At 44.0% G+C, this 19965-nt stretch overlaps 1 protein-coding gene across 1 annotated transcript in view; it reads right to left on the bottom strand.

Annotated features, from left to right (window-relative positions):
• MAML3 (mastermind like transcriptional coactivator 3) overlaps positions 1-19141 on the bottom strand; it is a 586223-nt gene extending 567082 nt beyond the window's left edge. The window contains exon 1 of the mRNA XM_063920374.1: positions 17432-19141. Within this exon, the coding sequence (XP_063776444.1) occupies positions 17432-17977 (546 nt within the window). The 5' untranslated portion in view covers positions 17978-19141. The remainder of the gene's footprint in view (positions 1-17431) is intronic.
• Positions 19142-19965: the final 824 nt, after the last annotated feature.

Genomic DNA, 19965 nt, shown 5'->3' on the forward strand with positions numbered 1-19965 from the left:
TTCAAGGCAAGATACGTTTGTGGCTTGATGGGGATCCTTTTAAATGTCTTTTGGCCAGTTAAAAACGGCCGAAAATGGCGGGAAAAGGTCACTTCCTGTCCAGACCGGAAGTGACATTTGCGGTCCATTCAGTGGATGTTTTGACCGGAAATGACATCAGAAATGCGTTCCACAGTGTCCATTACTCTCTCCTAAGAAGATATCAGCTTCTATGAGTGGGAAAAGTTGAAAACGACCACTACGAAAGAACTGTGATCCATCCCTTTCACCGGACATCTATATAAGTTTACCTCTCCTTCAAGCTAATAAAGGACATCATGGGACATATTTGAATATTACTTCCGGTTATAATTTCTGCTTATTTGTATTGGAAACAATCAAAATGCTGTCTGACCATTAAGAACGATTGTCCACCACTTTTCCCACTCATAGAAGCTGATATCTTCTTAAGAGAGAGTAATGGACACTGTGGAACGCATTTCTGATGTCATTTCCGGTCAAAACATCCACTGAATGGACCGCAAATGTCACTTCCGGTCTGGACAGGAAGTGACCTTTTCCCGCCATTTTCGGCCGTTTTTAACTGGCCAAAAGACATTTAAAAGGATCCTCATTGAGCCACAAAGGTATCTTGCCTTGAAGAAGGGACCAGGCTGTCCCGAAACGCGTTGGCGATACCTTGTGGCGCTGCCCACCCCCTGGACGTTTGGCGGACTGTTTTCCTGATTGCCTGGAAGGGAATTCGATCAGAGGAGCCACCAGCAGGGTATATACCGGGGTACCCTGCCTTTATTTGACACCTGCGGCTCCTCCACCTGCATCGGTAGGATCACATTCCCCCCATGGCCTGTTCCCAGTCCACTTGTTTTTTTATGTATTGCTTGTTTTTATACATTGCATGTTAGTATTGTATTAAATTCCATTTTATTTATACCATACCAGTGTGTTTCAACATACACTTTCACACCTGGGTATCATCCACATACATAGGTGACCGTAAGAGAGACCAGCGCCATTGTAGAGGGAGCACACACCCTTTTTTCATTTTGCACTTTTGTACTGAGCCCTTAGGGAGCTCTGGCACTCTCCATACAGCCAGCTGTCTCAGTCTTATACAGCGCAGACTTGCTAACCCCGCCCTCCAGTTTGCACAACCTCATATACTGTATGAAACTACTAATCTAATAGATTGTAAACTTGCGAGCAGGGCCCTCTGAATTCTGACAATACCCAATCTCGTTTTATTACTGTTTTGTTCTTGTCAAACACTATGGAATATTCTGGTGCTATATAAATACATGTGAAGAACAATAATAATAATAATAATAATAATAAGCTATTTCAGACTGAAGCTACAGAGAAATGCTACCACCTGAGCAAAGTCAACTTTCTCTAAGGATACAATAGATGATGAACTAATCTATTGTATATATGTATAAACATGTTAAATCAATCAGGGCCATAACTAGGGGCGTGTGAGGATTCGGTATGATTTCTCGATGGACGGATGCTGGCGGCCAGAATCCGACAGCGGCATCCCATCAAAATCCCAACAGCTCCCGGGTAAAGACCCTAACCCTCCCTTGTAGGTGCCTAAACCTAATCCTCCCCTGTTGTGCCTAACCCTAACACTCCCCGCATGGTGCTTAACCCTAACACCCCCCCTCCCAAGAACCTAACCCTAACCTTCCCCCACTGCGCCCTAAACATAACCCCCCTACTAATCCGTCGGCATATTAACTGCATTCCTCGTGGGAGTGGTGCAATTCCATCTCTTGTTCCTGGTGCTGCCAGCCCCGCCCCCTTGATGTGACATCATTATGTCAAGTGTACAGCCCTAGGGTAGCAGAGAGCCTTGCTCTGGCACTGACTTTAGGTATAAAGTTAGCACCGCAATACATGCTTTGTTAGAAGTTTTTAGGATTATTTATTATTAGTGCAAATACTCCTTATGTAAGGACACAAAGAACAGTGCACACTGTGAACAAGTATAATCCTGCAGTGTCTGTGACACTCTCTCACTCCAACAGACCCACTTTTTTTCAGGGGTGCAGTATGGTATGCTGGTGACCACGATCCCGACCGCCGGCTTATCAGCAGCTGGGCGAACGCAAATGGCCCCTTGCGGGCTCGCTGCGTTTGCCACACTGCAGGCATGGTGGCGCGCTGCGCATGCCATTCTATTTATTCTCCCTCCAGGGGGTTTGTGGACCCCCAAGAGGGAGAATAGTTGTCGATATGCTGGGTGTCGGAATTCCGGCACCGGTATACTGAGCGCCGGGATCTCAACAGCCGGCATACTGAATACCACCCTTCTTTCAGCATGGCAGCGTGTGGCTATCTATCATATCCAATAAACAAAGCTTCTTTAGCCAACAGAACTCAAACTGCCAGACAAATATGAGGATGGCAGAAGAGTATAGAAAACACATTATAAAAATCATTAAATATATTTATATACTCTAAATTACAATATTACGTATACTTTAAAATGAAATATAAATATTTATTTGTAAGCAGCCGCACAATTCTGCAGTGCCAGACTGTCAGCGCAACAATCCATATACAACCTCACGTAAAATAAAGACAGATGAAACTGAGGTAGAGAGGTACCTTCAAGTAAAAACAATACAAATCTGCACTCAGAAACTAGTTACATTTAGATTTTACTTTTTTACTTAAGGATTTGGATAATATTTCACGATTGACATTCTAAGCAGACATGGCTTTTCCTGACACTCCACTGTAAGGTTCCCTTTCTGTTGAGTGATAGGCTAGAACTACAGCTGTAGACACCATGCTATTCACTGGTTAACCATGAAGGGAGCAACAAACAACATTCATTTCACTTTCTAACTTGCAGAAGATAGGGGGCACCAGGGTTAATATGGAAAGCTGTAAAATGAAATGGGAAGCAGATGTAAGCCTTCTACAATGAGGAAACATTAGATCAGGGTTTATCGCTATTAAAGTGGCATTGTTTCATTCAAGGAATACTCACACTAATATATTTGCATATATTTTACACTCCCTGAGATTTCTGCACACAGGTTGATCTATATATCCAATGTTCGTGGGATGAAATGAAAAATGACGCAGGATGAAGCAGTTTATGAAATGAACGAGTAACTTTTAATAAGAAATGTAAAAAAAAAGGATGATAGGTCGACAGTGAAAAGGTTCACAGTCAATATGTCGAAAACCAAATAATCGACATGCATATGGTTGACATGGACATAAGGTCGACGTGACAACTGTCGACGCATGAAGAGGCCGACATGTCTTTTTTTCTGACTTTTTTTTTTCATTTTCAGGAATGTTTTATACTTTACTATACATGTGGACTACAATTAGTAATAATAACCAAGCGAAGTGAACTGTGCCAGGGGATGTGGTACACTAATTGGGGGTCCACATGCTAAAAGAAAAATTTTGAAAAAAAAACCAAAACATTAAAAGATCATGTCGACCTATTCACCATGTCCATTTGGTGTCGACCTAGACATTGCAAACCTTCTGACTGTCGACCATTGATCCATAACCCAATTCCTTCTAGCATGGTCCACCGCTCCACAGATATTACCACCACATTATTGCAGAACACGTGTTGAAAATGATGTGCAGGACCTGACCTGAACAATTTAATAATCTGGAAAGATGCGCTATTTACAAGTGCCCATGTGACTGCAACCAAAGTCTATGTTCTGACAAGCATAATTTGGGCAAAATTAACCTCACGACCAGAGGTTAAAGTGAGACGGAATGGGGCGAAACTGCATTTCGTCAGTTCCATTTGGAGACGGAACCAGTTCCGCCTCCTCCGGCTCACCTAACCCAGAATGCCGCAGGGAGATACCGGGCGCCCGCTGAGGTTTTGTTTCCAGCGGGTGCCCGGCTCCTTCCCCTCAGCGGAGGCCGAAGGCAGGAGCTCAGCTGTGCGGCGCTATAGGAGAGATGTCATGACGTCTCTCCCATAGTTCCAAGGAGCGGACGCCAGGCGGAGGGTAGTGGTCCGGAAGCAGGGGCGGGGCTGGTGAGTATTGTGTTTTTTTGTTTGTGTGTGTGTGTGTGTGCGCGCAAGCGGCGCTACTAGAGGGGGCATATCTACTAACTGGGGGCATAACTACTGGGAGTATAAATATTGAGTGCATATCTACTGGGAGCATAACTACTGACTGGGGGCATGTCTACTGGGGGCATTGCATAGGGGGTAATTAATAAGGGGCATCACTCCTGGGGACATAAGAGGCACTGTATAAGGGGCACCAATACTATGGGCTCTGCATAAAGGGCACTACCACTACAGTGGGCACTGTATAAGGGTCAATATTACTGAGGGCATTGTATAAAGGGCACTACTGCTGTGGGCATTGTGTGTATTTTGGGTGCTACTACTGTGTGCTTTGTGTATAAGGGGCACTAATATGTGTCATAACATGAATAAGGGACACTACTATGTGGTGTAATGTGAATAAGATTGTGCTACTGTGCGGCGTAATTTGAATTGGGGATACTATTGGGTGAACAAGCCCCTTTCTTTTTGAGGCCACGCCCATTTTTTGTGTTGCACGCAATACCTTTAGTGCACAAGTGTGTGTGTGTGTGTGTGTGTGTGTGTGTGTGTGTGTGTGTGTGTGTAGGGGCTCCACCTCCTCTCTAGGACCACTTTACGCACTGCTTACGACAAATACAAAATAAATGGCAGATGCAAAGAATATGCAGGTTACATGCTACAGAGATAAGTTCGTTATTTGACATGCTTTACAATGCGGTCTGAGGGGAAAAATGTCTATGTGGATGTATTCTTTAAATGAGTATGAAGTTCAAAGTAATAAAGACATTTGTGTGTATATGAGATACACCTTTTTTACTCCACCCAGCTAAGGTGACCAGAAGGAGCACAGACATTATATGCAGCCAGCTACAGCTGCTTTCATCAATTATTCACAGTGTTATCTAGAAACCACAATGTATCTCAGCAGGTACTGCTTCATAAATCTTGGGTGTCCCTGGCAATTTATGCACAATGTGCACTGTGCATTTATATGTCAAGATTTTAGAGCTCTGAACATTTAAAATGAATAAATAATACATTACTATTTAATATGCCATCAAATAAAACACGAGAATGCTGCCACTTTCTAAAAATAATATGTTAGTACAAGGTTAAAGTACTAGGGACTATTTATGTTTGTTCTGATAGGAAATTGAGAAACTGCATCACTTCGCTCTGTTTAGGTCTACTGTCCATTTCATGACACACATGTGGAAGTAGGAATGTGTATCGCGTACAATACCTCCTAACCTTAAACCAAAATGGTCAGTGCAGGCTACACATGTGCTAACCCTATAATAGAACAAAGTTTCCCTTTGTAATCTTTTCATAGCTTTGCACACCTTATCTGCATTATTTGTCTTACAAAGAAACGACACTGAGGACATTGTGATAGCATAGTTTTATTTTAATTTAACTAGAATGTAAAATATTACTATTACTGTCCTTTTAAACGCATTTTATGATATTTGCTAGATATGTAAATGTTTGTGGACTCTACAATGACATTCAATTTAGTAGGAGGGCTGGCACTGAGGAGAGGAGACAGCAAACCACCAGTCCCGGGTTCCGGCAACTGTGCATTGGATCCGCCAAAGTGCTGGGACTGGCGCATGCACAGACGCCGCAGTGCGACTGCTCGTGTGCAAACCCCAGGCTTCTATGGACTGCATCACCTGCAGCCCATAGAGGCCGAATCAGATTGGGCTGCGCCAAAAGCAGATGCCTACTACATCATCCGCCAATTAAATCCTATATACTCGTCCTGTTCTAAATGTAATAGGTCCTACACACTGGGCGATAATACTCAAAGATATGAACGATCTCGTTCATTAATGAACGAGATACCGTGCATATCTTTGAGTGTGGAGGCACCAGCGATGAACGATTCGCGGCCCCGCGCTCGTTCAACGTTGGTGCCCCGTCGCCTGTGCATGCCAGGCCAATATGGACGATCTCGTCCATATTCGCCTGCACTTCTATGGAGCAGGGTGACAGGGGGAGTGAAAAAACTTCACTCCCCCCGTCACTGACCCACCACCGCCGGGGTCGCCCGTCGGTCGTATCCGCCGTTGGGCAGCTCAGCGGCGGATCGCACAATGTGTAGGGCCCAGAAGATATTGAAGTTGGTTTGCAGGTATTTAGCTAAATACCATAGGCTTCTTTGACCCATGTCACTCTCCTGAGCTGCCAAACGCTTACTGAGTAACCACAGTAAACATTTAGAAAACTGGCAAACATTGGTTCTTTAATGCAAGATGAATGTCAAAGTTGGGGTAGGATGTTATACATGAAAATACTCAACTAAAATTCTGACACAAAATAGGATCAAATATGGTTCACACGGTCTGGAAAGACCACAGTGTGGCAGGGTCATAACAAGGCTTTAAGGTGCCCCCTGCAGGCACTGCCCCCTTTGCGCATTACTTCACAATGTTGGGGGCTGACAGAACCTAGAAGTGCAGTAGTGAATGGTACGTCTTGAAAATGCCCCAAGCAACTGTGCACATGACAGGGTGCCTATCTGTAGTGTCCAAAAGGTATTGTAGCAGCAATAACAGCCAATAGCAAGGGCCGTGGGTAGTCGACCACAGAACCCTGCACTCCATGTCGCACACCCCTAACTACAAGGCCCTGCAGTATGGTAAATAGTGATAGCTTCCCCATAAGAATCATTTATGTCCGTTGTCCTTAATAAAGGTATATTTATCAGGTGCTATCTTCACAAGCCAACTATTTGTTATGTACTTTCCAAGATGTGATAATTACAGGAAATGACTTCAAGTCAGCATGAACTCTAGGCATGTTGGCTGCCCTTGAGCACAGAGAAACTGCCATAATACAACTGTACAAAATAAGCCACGGCCTAAATTAAACTTTTTGGTGAGGTACAATAACCTGCCTTAGACATGTCAGAATAAATTGTGTTTCTCAGCTCCTTTCTCTGATGATTTAGAGATATTTTGATATAATTAAAAAAGGAGCAATTCTGAATAGTCAATTCATTTAATGCTAGGTATTAAAACCAGTGCTTGGGATCCCAAACATGCCAGCACATGCAAACATTGTATTTTCTTGCAGATAACAAAATTAGAGGGAGTAACTTGCGCCCTCCAGCTGCAGCTCAATCACCACTTGCAAGAGCACCAAGTCTTGTTCAACATATATAAAACACAAAGGTAAGTGGTCCACAAGCGCTGCTAGAACTTCACAGGAGAATCCTGTTAACGATGTCCTGTTGGCTTCAAAATAAAGAACAGCAAGGAGATAATTATCCTAAAGCAGCTACCGAATTATGTCACTGCTATCAAAGGAACCTTTGGACTCACCCCTATAAAGTGAGATGCATACACGTAAAGGTTTATTTTTCTCCTGCTGCTCACGCTTCTTACATAACCCAATAGTGGTCTCTTAAAATTAGAACTCCCCTAGGGTGCATTTCCCTATATGCACAGAAAGGTTTCTTTTGGTCCACAAGATCATCACCATATGGTTAACATCATAGGTCCACTTCCATCCAAACCAGGAAAACGGGAATACTTCATAAAAAGTTTATTTTTACATAAAAAAAGATCTTACATCCAGTAAAAAAGATTTTTTTAAAACACCCACTAAGGCTAATATGGTTTGTTCCACTCTATATCTTAAGGTTAAGTCAGGAAAGGAGGAGTACGAGTCCACACTTTTTCACCCTCCTGCTCTCGGGAATATAAACAGTCGGGGTAGTGGGTTCCTCCAGAATGGTAAAACAACAATCCTTCTTAAACCAATAAGGGAATAAGTATGAGTGGAATAAAAACCTTAGGGGTCCTCAACACCAATGCGTTTCGGAATGACTTCCTTCCTCAGCGTGGATGAAAAGTATGGAAGTGGACCTATGATGTTAACCATATGGTGATGATCTTGTGGACTAAAAGAAACCTTTCTATGCATATAGGAAAATGCACCCTAGGCGAGTTCTAATTTTAAGAGACCACTATTGGGTTATGCAAGAAGTGTGAGCAGCAGGAGAAAAAGAAACCTCTACGTGAATGCATCTCACGGTATAGGGATGAGTCCAAAGGTTCCTTTGATAGCGGTGCCATAATTCGGTAGCCGCTTTGGGATAATTATCTCCTAACTGTATTTTCTAGCTATATTGTACAGTTTGTGTATTATATGTAGGCCAGAGCAATAGAACAAATAGCAACACTGAGCACTGTTTAATTCAATTGATGTCGTATCTTTTCCGACGGAAAGGATCCGACATCTGAGTATTTAATGAGCGGATTTGGCCATTCCCGACAATGCCAATCCGACTTTTGTTAAAGTCGGAGTGACATTGTCGGAAACGGGGCTAAAACCTGTTGGGATTTTACTAATATGAAGTGTTATCATGCTGAGACTTAGAGTTCCACAAAGAAAGATAATGCTGATGCACACTCTATAGTACCAAGCACTGCAAATCAAAATACTTATAATAAACTCTAATCTAAAACAGAGCAAAATCAAGGTGCTTGACATACTTTTTGGCCAAAAAATACTGGCCCACCAACCAGTGTCAAGGTGACCTCGTCTCTGGTGGTTATCCAAAACTAAGTTAAAGTCCAGAAAACTGCTTTACACAAAGGGGCAGATTCATTTAGGCACAAGTCTCTGATATGTAGCTGTGCACCTAGCTCGTCTTCTGCCTGCACCTCTATGGGCCTTGAGCAAAAACAAGCAAGATTTTCCCTCCCATACAACCGTGTAGTATCACTATGTGAGCTTCTGATGGAACGTCGCAACTAACTGAATCACTCTATTAATCAGTGCAACATGGGAGCAAATGACAAATACAATACACGCAGCTAGTTCGGTCTCCTATAAGAAAGAAGACAGTCCAAAGCTGGTACACTTCCTGTCCACCGCAGTCGGCAGACACGCTCATGTCATCACGCAGCCCATGTCATGGCAAATAAAGTGGATATGCAGTACTCCCTAGCAAAACCACAGCAGACAGATATATCATATGCTATGTGCCTTTATTTTCCTATGATCTGCAAATACTGATACTGTTTCCACAAGTGCTTCCTTCTAAGAATTCTCAACCTAAGCAACTGTTCTGGTATAAACATGCAGCTGACACAAAGATAAAAAAACAGCTGGAGGATTCTGTCCAAAGCAATTACAGATTTCCTTTAGCGATCATAAAATGGTGAGATCTCAGCCTAGAATTCATGGATGAGTGCAAAAAATCCCTGGTTTGATATGGTAAACTGTGATCTGGCTGAATTTGAAATCATTTAACCAAATACAAGGTATTGTATGTACTATAGTACAAATCCCACCTGCTCCATTGGTGATATATTTTATGAACAGTGATCCTCAAAACGTTAACAGTAAAGGCATACAGAAATTACCATACGGTTGCATACTAAAATCTGTGGGGGGGAAGGAATCCAATTTTTTTCTATGCAGCGGGATAACAAATGGGTGCCAAGCGGAACAATTCAATTGATCCCCCTCCCCGTCACCTCCCCCCCCCCCCCCCCGACGCCGTGTCGCCCCTCGGCCGTATCCGACGTCGGGCAGCTCGGTGGCGGATTGCCTAGTGGGTGGGGTGTGTTCAAACTGAAATCTAAATTGCAGTGTAAAAAGTTAGCAGCCAGTATTTACCCTGCACAGAAACAAAATAACCCACCCAAATCTAACTCTCTCTGCAAATGTTATATCTGCCCCCCCTGCAGTGCACATTATTTTGTCCATTAGCTAACAAATTTGCTGCTGCGATCAGGTCTGAATTAGGCCCTAGGCCCATAGATTGTAAACTCCATTGGGGCAGGGACGGATGTGAATGACCAACATATACACTGTATGTGACTGACAATATGTGTGCGCTATATAAAAAAAAAAAACTGTTAATAAATTAATATTGTAAATTATAAGACCATAACAAGTCAATGAGGTATTCTGTGACCACAGAAAAGCACAAGGCTTCTGTCTGAATGCTTTTTAAATAAGTAATTAAAATCCAAGTTGACTGAAATCCATGACATTTTACAGCAGGTGTATTAAAATGCACTAGTTTTACTGTAATGATGACATCAGAACTCCCCATTAATATTTATAAAGGTTTACACACACATTAGCATCACTTTTGTATTATAAAAGAAATGTGTGTTGAAAAACAGCAAAATGAATCAAACATCTTCAGAGAATAAAAAAATTTAAATAATTATAGTAATTAATCACCTTGATGAAAATTGCCACCTGATGCAAATTTTTAAGCTATTATGACCTCAACGTTTTCATGCATCTTACCCCAAAGGAGTAAAATATTCAGTTTTAGGTGGGCAGATGTACTAAGCCTTGCAGAGTTAAAGTAGATAGTACTTTATCTGTCTCCAAGGGAAGGGGGGCATTTATCAAAGCATGTACAGAGAAAAAATTGTGAGAGATAAGGAACCAACCAGCTCCAAACTGCCAAACACAGCCTGTCAAATGGAAGGCAGAAGATAACTGGCAGGACGGAATATCGACAAGATGTATCTATATCCTGTTTGCCAAAGTAAGGGAGTAAAAACTCCCCCCTCATGTGATCTGCGCCTGAGCACACTGCTGTGTCTCCCTGTACGGCTGGCTCCAGCGCGCATGTGCAAGATCTCACATACAGCCCGGAGCCGCCAGCCGCCATGGTATATGGGCAACGACATCTGCAGCTGTCAAAATCAATAGCTGCAGGTGTCGAAACAGTGTCACTGACCGTTCATACATTGCCCTGCACATCAGCACTCTATATTTTAGATAGAAGCGCCGATAGCGACAGGGTGCATAGCGCCCCTGTAACTAAGCACATACCACTGCATTAATTCATGGGGGGGGGGAGCAGAACCAGCGCACATAACGTATGCTGATATCTCTTCCTCCCCATACCGACCCCTCATACATCTACCCCCATTGTGCTTATTGAAACTACTTACAATGGTTGCATTAAATCGGTGATCTCCAGCAGATATGGAAAAATTATGAACGTTTCTAAGGGTTATTGAAAAATAAATAAACATAAGTAGCGTGGGTGCATGGTTCACTTACTGCCCAGGACCCACAGTATCTTTAATTCACAGTTGTCTGCACCATTGATACATCATATTAATATTGCATGCCCAAAACAACATTGTGGTGTCTCCTAGAGGTACATCATTGTCAGATTATGTGGTTATGTGCCACTGTGAGTAAACATAAATAGCCAGGAATACATACGTATTCCCAGCGGACGGGATGCTGGCTGTCAAGATCCCAATAGCGGCATCCCGGCCGCCAGAATGCCGGCAGTGGAGCAAGCATAAAGAGTCCCTTTGCGGGCTCCCTGCGCTCGCCACAGGTTCTATTCCCAGTCTATGGGTGTCGTGGACAGCCACGAGTGGGAATAGCCCCTGTGTGCTGGGATTCAGCTGTTAGTCTTGTTGGCTGTCGGGATTCCGGCATTGGTGTCCTGACCGCCAGGATCCATACTGCCGGCAAATTAACTGCATCCCAATTTTCATAGGAATGATCTGACCTGTGTGACTTTACAACTGCCATGCTGACCAGTCACATGTTACCCATATAACACAGAGCCTGCAGATACTTTCTGACTAATATCACTTTGGGATTTTACCATCCTTAATATTACACTGATTAAACAGAACTATTGTCTGTACCTAGCAGAGAGACATGCTCCCTTAATACCCCTTTCACACCGCACAAATAACCTGGTATCGACCCAGCATATTGCCAGGTTTACACGGGTCGGTGTGCGGCGTGACAGGGCCATGATCGAATTCCCCGGAGCGTCTGACCCAGTAATTAAACCCGGGAATGAATCAGTGTTATTACCCGGATGGATACCAGGTCAGTGTCAGTGTGAACAGGTTCCTGGGACCCGTTCACTACATAGGGAGAGGCGGCGCGGAGATGAGCTCATCTCCCAGCACTGCCTCCGTCCCGCCGCTATGGCAACCAACCCGGCAAATTGCCGAGTCAGGAAGCCTGCAGTTAGGGTCCAATGCCGGATCCCACACGAGAAGGACCCGTTTCCAATTCCCGGGTGGGATCCAGCATTGGCGATGTGAAAAGGGGTATTACTGTTATTGTTTTGCACAGGCAATTTACAGCATAATAAAGTGCTGCAATGTTACAAAATTGTCTCTGCTGTAATTTATAGGTTTCAAAGCAGCACATAAGTTCTAGTGAAGTTTTTGAAACTGATTGTAAAGCTTCTTTGGAAGATCTATATGTCCATGTTTAGAATTGATTATGCATCTGTTATATATAGACTATTAGCTGTATATGTAACCTACATTTTTTTTAACTTGAATAAAGAAACTGAATCACACTTTGCTATGGGATGCGGTCAAGATCCTGCCAGACGGAATCCCGGCGGCAGAAATACCGACACCGGAATCCCGACCAGCACAATCCCGACATATTCTCCCTCCGTGGGTGTCCACGACACCCATAGAGGGAGAATAAAATAGTGTGCCGAGCATAGCAAGCGTGGCGAGCGCAGCGAGCCCGCAAGGGGCTGTGTTCCGCTCGCCACCCCTGTCGGGATTCTGCTGGTCGGGATTCTGGTGTCGGTATTTCGAACGCCGGGATACCGTCCAACAGGATTTCGTACTGATCACTTTGCTATAGCTTGTGATCTTTGAATTATGGCGGCAATACACTAGGTCGATATCGTGTACGCATACATGATATTGACGCATTATTCGACCCATCGCATGCACATCATGCATGTTTTGGGTGCGATTACAACATGATGTGCGGCCCTACGGGTTGCACGTCACTTCAACTGATCATGTGCTGCACACATGACAAGTCGATCCGGGTAAGCAGGCGTCCATTGCGGGTCGACCAATAGATCCTACAGTGCAAAATCACCGTACAATCTATTGTACGCGGGTGTGGTATTGAAAGTCGACAGTAACTAGGTCGACAATGTCTAGGTCGACCACTATTGGTCGACAGTAACTAGGTCGACAGGGTGTCTAGGTCGACAGGGTCTTTAGGTCGACATGTTCTAGGTCGACAGGTCAAAAGGTCGACATGAGTTTTTAATGTTATTTTGGTGTCGTTTTCTTCGTAGAGTGACCGGGAACCCCAATAAGTGCACCGCTTCGCTCGCCATGCTTCGGGCATGGTGCTTTCGCTCCGCTACCGCTTCGCTCGGCACAGATTACCGTTCCAATCGTAGTTCACGTGGATCGTTAAGTATGAAAAGGTTCAAAAAAAGAAAAAAATTGTGAAAAACTCATGTCGACCTTTTGACCTGTCGACCTAGAACATGTCGACCTAAAGACCCTATCGACCTAGACACCCTGTTAACCTAGTTACTGTCGACCAATAGTGGTCGACCTAAACATTGTCGACCTAGTTACTGTCGACTTTCAATCCGGATCCCATTGTACGCTGGTGAGCTGGCGGGGTTGGGGGGGGGCGCGTGGGGCGGCTCGCATCTAACGCGAGTCGTCCTAGTGTATGGCAAGCATTGCAGTGAACTTGTCAACTCCTTGTTTAAAATAAATAACAACAGCAGTAGCAACAATAACTACACAAAATTAATGGGTAATTCAATAGACAACTACTTGTTCGCTCTGCTGAATTTGCGCGACACTTGCCGCTGTAAAGCGGGATCGTGCTCAAAAGTGTTCGCTACACCCTTGGGTAGCGAGCACTTTTGAATGAAAAGAATACAAATCAGCAGGGTGAAGGGTGCAAATAGGATTGCCGATGTCAGCGTCTAAACGCTGCAAAGAAAGCCAATTTGCCCACAATTGAATTGTCCCCTGTGTGTCTGATAACAGGCAAGAAGACCATTGGACACAAAGGCTTGGAAGCAATAGTGGTGGTAGAATAATTCCAGTAGCTAGCACAGAGTGCACATATAACCATTGTAGTCAGGCTGCAGTTTGCTCACTTGACAGAAAAGATAAAAAAACACCCTTTGCGGCCAGACAAGTTACTTGATTGACAGTTCTCTATTCTTGATCTGTAAAATGGTCTACTAACTGTAAAACCAACCCACACATGTCTACATAAAAAGACTTGTCAATGTAAATTTAAAAAGGCATACTCTTTACACAGGGAAACTTTAGTTACTTAACAAATATATAACTACCACAAGTTTATCATCAATATAAAAAAAAAAAATTCTAAATTGATATAATTGAGTTTGTGGCAAATGTTTCATTTTTGCTGGCTTTTTACTAAAGAGTTAATTCTCTACTGTTGCATTTTTTTTTTGGGGGGGGGGATTAAATTGTTTAAAAAGTCGGTTGGGTGTCTGTTTTTTTCTTATCTAAAGGTGGGTACACCTTTAGATAGGTGGGTACAGATATATCTGCAGATCAATTGATCTGCAGATATATCTATGGACGGATCGAGCAGTGTGTTCAGCATACACACTGCTCGATCCGTCGGGGACTGACGTCATGAACTGGGCGCCAGTTCAGCTGTCAATCACCGCCGGCCACCGCAGCATGTGTACGGGCGGTCGGCCGACCACCCCGTACACACACAGCGACGCGCCAATATATCGGTAGATATATTGGCCGCCGGTTGTGCTGCGCGGCCGACGCGATACGTCTGTGAACGACGGAGTTCACAGACGTATCGGCCGTACACACTGGCCGACGGTCCCGCGATATATCGGCCGTTCAGGAGAACGGCCGATATATCGACCAGTGTGTACGGGCCTTAACAGACAGGGAAAAACAGACACCCAACTGACTTTTCAAACAATGGAATACCCCCCTTTATGTTAAAATATACTGTTTGTGAATCCATTACTGACAACACAAAAATCATTCATACACTTACTTTACACAAGCTACCCAGTGTGAACTGACATGGCACATGGGTTACCCATACTACACGCGTTATTATGTAGACTTTGTGTATAAGGAACTTGATATTCTGGGGATTGATATCCCCCAATTTCACATTACATTTGCCAAAAACAGCTGCTATACAATCAAACCTGTGTTCTAGTTCAGAAAAAAAGATAACAACAAAAGATTGATCCCTATTATTATGAGAACAAGAATCTGAAAGCAGTTCATGCTATGATATACAGTATTAGCACTTTAATATACTTATAATAACCATTAGTAGTCATTTTTATACACTATTTCTGTGTGGTTTAAATACAGACTTATCGGTGTATTTACAAAGCACTGGATTGTCAAAGTCCTCGATTTTTATAGATTTTCCCTGGTATATTCAATAGGTATATAACATTTAAAGGAAAAACAAGCCTGATTTTGTATTCACTATTACACCCTTTAAAATATGGCATCAAAATTGGCAAAAATCTGTTGGGTTTTGAAAATGCATCTCTTAGTAAATATACCCATAATACACAAAAGAATGCATCAATGTTTTCAGCTGTATTTTTCAAAATGCACATCTCTACTATACTGTAATATATAACCCGCTCTCTTCACAACGCTAAATAAAGCATATGTGTTTAAGGGAATTAAACTCTGCCCTCCCCTCTCTCTGGGGGTATTGAGGAAACATGATCTTCTCTTTTTACAGCATTATGTGAGGGAAGATTCTGTCTTAATGCAGGAGAAACCAAATAAAGAGAGGGGGGGTTGCTTCCTGTAAGATATCTAACCAGTCTAACAGCATCAGAGTCAAGGTGGAGGGAGTGAGGGAAAATAGCCACTACTGTGCAAACAACCCTCCCCCACAACACACAGACACACACACACACACACACACACACACACTTTGACACTCAGAAGAGAGCAGCCTGAGCTCTGACAGTGTCCTGATTACTGAAGCAAAAGATGTACACTTTACACTTGCACCCCACCCCCCAGCCTGGTGCTCCTCCCTGGCTTATGACTGTATTTAACCACAAAAATCCAGTTGTCTACATTTATCACGCTGCTTTCCTCCCCACAGACAATGCTTGTAATGATCTGTCCTTTTAAATGGACTGGAAAAAAACCCAGAGGCTATATGCTTCAAGCTGCTCTTATTTGGGAAAACAATAAATACAAGAATGTAAATATATCTCAAATAATAAATATATTAATTGTTAAATAAAAATAAATTAAACCTACACTGACCATGAGTAACCTTTGTAACTGATCATAACTGTAACTAATGTCTAATATAGATTGTAAGTTCCACTGAGGCAGAGACTAATGTGAATGACTGAAGTATTCTCTTTAAAGTACTACGTTATATGTCTGCGCTATAGAAATTACCGCTAATAAATATTAGTAACTTGTTATCACGGCAAACAAGTAGTCATTTTCTAAGTGCAACTCTTTAGGTTGAGTTACTGCACATTGACAATATTCTTCTGCCAGACATCTGGTAAGAATTCATTTTGCTGCTTTTTAAAAATTATTTTAGAAAACCACTATGATTTACTAATCTCCCAAATGTAGTTAATTCACAATATGCGGAGTTCTAAATGTATACCAACTTCTATTCATTTTATTAATGACCCCAGTGTGGCACTGCTGGCACAGCATGCATGACTGACACAAATCTCCATCAAGCATTGCCCACTTGTGACACTTATGTGAGCGTATACTGTTCCATGCACTGAGAGAATTGGTTCTTGGCAAGATATCTTATCTGGCTTCCACACTTGGGGTTTGAAAGTGAAAATGCAGAACTATAAAGCACAGAGAGGGTTAACCTGGCCAGATCTCTCAGGACAAGTCTTTGACTGGTAATCTATTGACCAATCCAATCCCGGATTTCTGTAGGGGTTAATGTGAGGCAGCACATACCCCACACAATGACTTGGAATGTTGCTGTCCTTTGTTACATGATCAGCCTGCACGGCACTGATGCACTCAGGGGGCTAAGCCACTTATGAGATAACACAGAGGGATCACGACTCAAGCTGCCTCCTGTCAATAACTACATTATCAGTACAGTATCAGGGAGCGGAAAACAATCATGTAACCTCAATAAGACAAAGACATTCATGTCTGCAGCTCCATAAAGACTCAGAATCAAGTGCTATATACCAATTTCACAACTAGCCAACAATAAGTGTGCTTGTACATAAGAAACTGGCATCATTTCATCGCCATTTATCTCGCTCCTCATTTCCCCAGATCCCCAGCCAGCACAGGGAAGCAATGATAACGCAATAAAACAAGCTGCCATGGCAGAAATAAGCCTCCACAGCTTTCACTTAACTTCCTACTGAGTTACAAAGTGTTCAAAACTTTAGAGGCATTGCCCATTTCTCTTAGCTCCACCCCTAACCCCGCTCTGAGAGCAGCAAACACACGGGATAACCCCCTCCCTCCACCTACTTCCCCCCTCATGCCAAGCAATGAGACTCCAGCAGTAGCAGCAGCAGCTATAGTGCCCACTAGTAGCTCCCCCTCTTACCATGATTAGAGTGTGGTTCCTGTGCTCAGCTGTGCCGCTGGTCGGTGCCTCTGCTGCCTCATGCTGCTGCAGCTGCTGCTTGTGGTGGGGATGATGGTGGTGCTGTTGCTGCTTGCTGACTCCGGCAGCACCACCACCGGCTGTGGTAGTAGATCCTGCAGAAGCTGCTCCCCCTTGGCTGGTGCCCGACTTCTTGGCCCTTTGCTCCAGTGTCCTCTGATACAGACTCACCGTGTCCCTTCTCTCCATTTCCAGCTGCTCTGCCTGCGCTTGCTGGTACCTGCTCTCACAGCTGACATGGTGCTTCCTGCAGCCCTCTATCCTCTGCCGGAGCCGCTCCACCACGGTGCTGTGCTTTGGAATGCTCACGCTGCTGCTGCTATTGTTCGGCGCATTGGGGGCAGCAGCGCTGGGAGGGGTATTATTACCACTGTGACTACCAACCCCAATGCCGGTGCCAGCCCCAGCGATGCTGCTGCCCAGGGCATTGCTGATGCACAGGCTGCTGCCGTTGCTGGAGGCAGCGGGGGCTGCGAAATCCCCCATGTCAGTCCCCGGGCACACTATTTTGGAAGAGAAGTTTGTAGTGGCCCCCAAACTGTCCCCGTGTCTGACAGCCCCCTCTACTTTTTTGTTTGTTTGTTGGGGCTCCTCCAAGTGGGTGGTTACACAGGATCAGGAGCCAGGTTGGGGTGCAGACCCAGCATGGATAGCACCCAGTGGTTCTTGCACAGAGTTGAACACCCAGGTCAATGCATCACCTCTTTGCACAGCCCCCAGAGAGGAGAGGCGGGGGGCTCTCTCATCAGATCAGACATACAAAAAAAAATGCTAGGGTGAAAAAATTAAATCTATCCTAAGAAAGAAGAGCAGGAGTTCGGGAGGAAGGCAGCAGCAGCAGACGAGCTCTCTTCTTCTGTCTATAATCCAGTGTTTCTGATCAATCCCCAGGAAGGAGCAGGAGGTCCAAGCAATGGGTGCTTACACATTACTGTCACTTACACACTTCTTTCTGGCCACAGTCGTGTACTAGAAGACATGCCTAGGTATACACAACACACACACATGCACACACTCCTCCTCTCAGTCACAGCATTAACACACACACTGGCTCCTATTGGATTCCCCTTTCCAGAGAGCAGAGGAAAAAAGTTTACTTGTGTGTGCAGCAAAAGCGTCCAAAGTACTTTTTTGTGGATCTCTTGCACATTAAAAATAAAAAGAGGGCAAAAAATAAACAGGAGATTGTACAGAAGAACCAATACAATGAGTATATCTTTCTACATAAGTAATAAATCCTCAGGGAGAGAGGAGGAGGAGGGATGTGGGGGGGAGAGAACACACAGCTCAATAGCCAGAGCAGTTGCAGAAAGTAGAGCAGTGGAGGCTGGTGAAGGGAGCTGATAGAGCAGGGCTTGCTGCTAATGCTTCTGCTGCCTTTGCTCCTCCTGCCACCATCACAATGATCAAGTGCACTCCTCCTCCTCTCAGTGCTTCCTCCTCCTTCATGCCAGCGGAGTGATATCAGGACAAGAGATCAGTAAACAGCAGCAAGAGGCCGTGAGTGAGGCGGCCCCAGGGACCAGGTGCAAAACCAGGACTAGAGTTCGAGCTCCAGCAGCAAAGGGAGCGGATCGTGCGAAGGAGGGAGAGAGCAGAGGACAGGGCACAGAGTCAACTTTTGACCTTCCCTTGGTTCTGTGTGCACAGGGGAGGGAGCAGCAGGAAGAGCTAGTCTCTTATATTTGCTTCACTGTCTCAGTGACTGAACCTGCCTGTCACGCTTAGGGAGAGATGTATCAAACCTGCCTAAGAGGACAAGTGGAGAATACACCACTCTGTGTGTGTGCTGTTTCTGTTTCCTGCAATGTGGGGGGAAGGTAACCCCTTGGGCTGGAGGAGCAGTGGCATGGGTGGCATATCTATCATGTCTATACGTGGTCATGCTGTAAACTAAATAATGTATACCTTATACCACAGCAGTGTGATCTATGCTGCCTGATGCTCCAATTATACCATAGTGGGTAGCAGCAGCTGCAAACTTTACACGCTACTGCGCACTGTATGATCTTTAGAGTATGGCAAATACAGTAGGTGTACAACATCAGGTGGCTGCTAACCACATTTCCTGCAAAGGATAATCCAACATCAGGAGTTTCCAAGTGGGGTGGGTGTTAGTGATGCAACTGACTGACAACTAAAGTTATTCCACAGACACTACATTAATGTTTGTGTATGATTGTGAATGAAATAGTTGTAAACTAGAAGCACTTCCAAAGTATGTAATGTGATCACCACACAGGAATCAGCTTCAATATGTTCATTATCTTACTTACAGTGAGAACAATTTTAAAAAGGTGCAACTTAAACCAAACATCCACAAAATGGCATTGTTTGTTTTGGGGATTTTTTACACGAAGATGCAGTTGTTACACTGGGGCAGATGTATTAAACCTGGAGAAGGCATAAGGAAGTGATAAACCAGTGATATGTGCAAGGTGATAAACGCACCAGCCAATCAGCTCCAATATGCA

The sequence above is a fragment of the Pseudophryne corroboree genome, chromosome 1, assembly GCF_028390025.1.
Source record: "Pseudophryne corroboree isolate aPseCor3 chromosome 1, aPseCor3.hap2, whole genome shotgun sequence".
In the NCBI taxonomy this organism is placed as follows: domain Eukaryota; kingdom Metazoa; phylum Chordata; class Amphibia; order Anura; family Myobatrachidae; genus Pseudophryne; species Pseudophryne corroboree.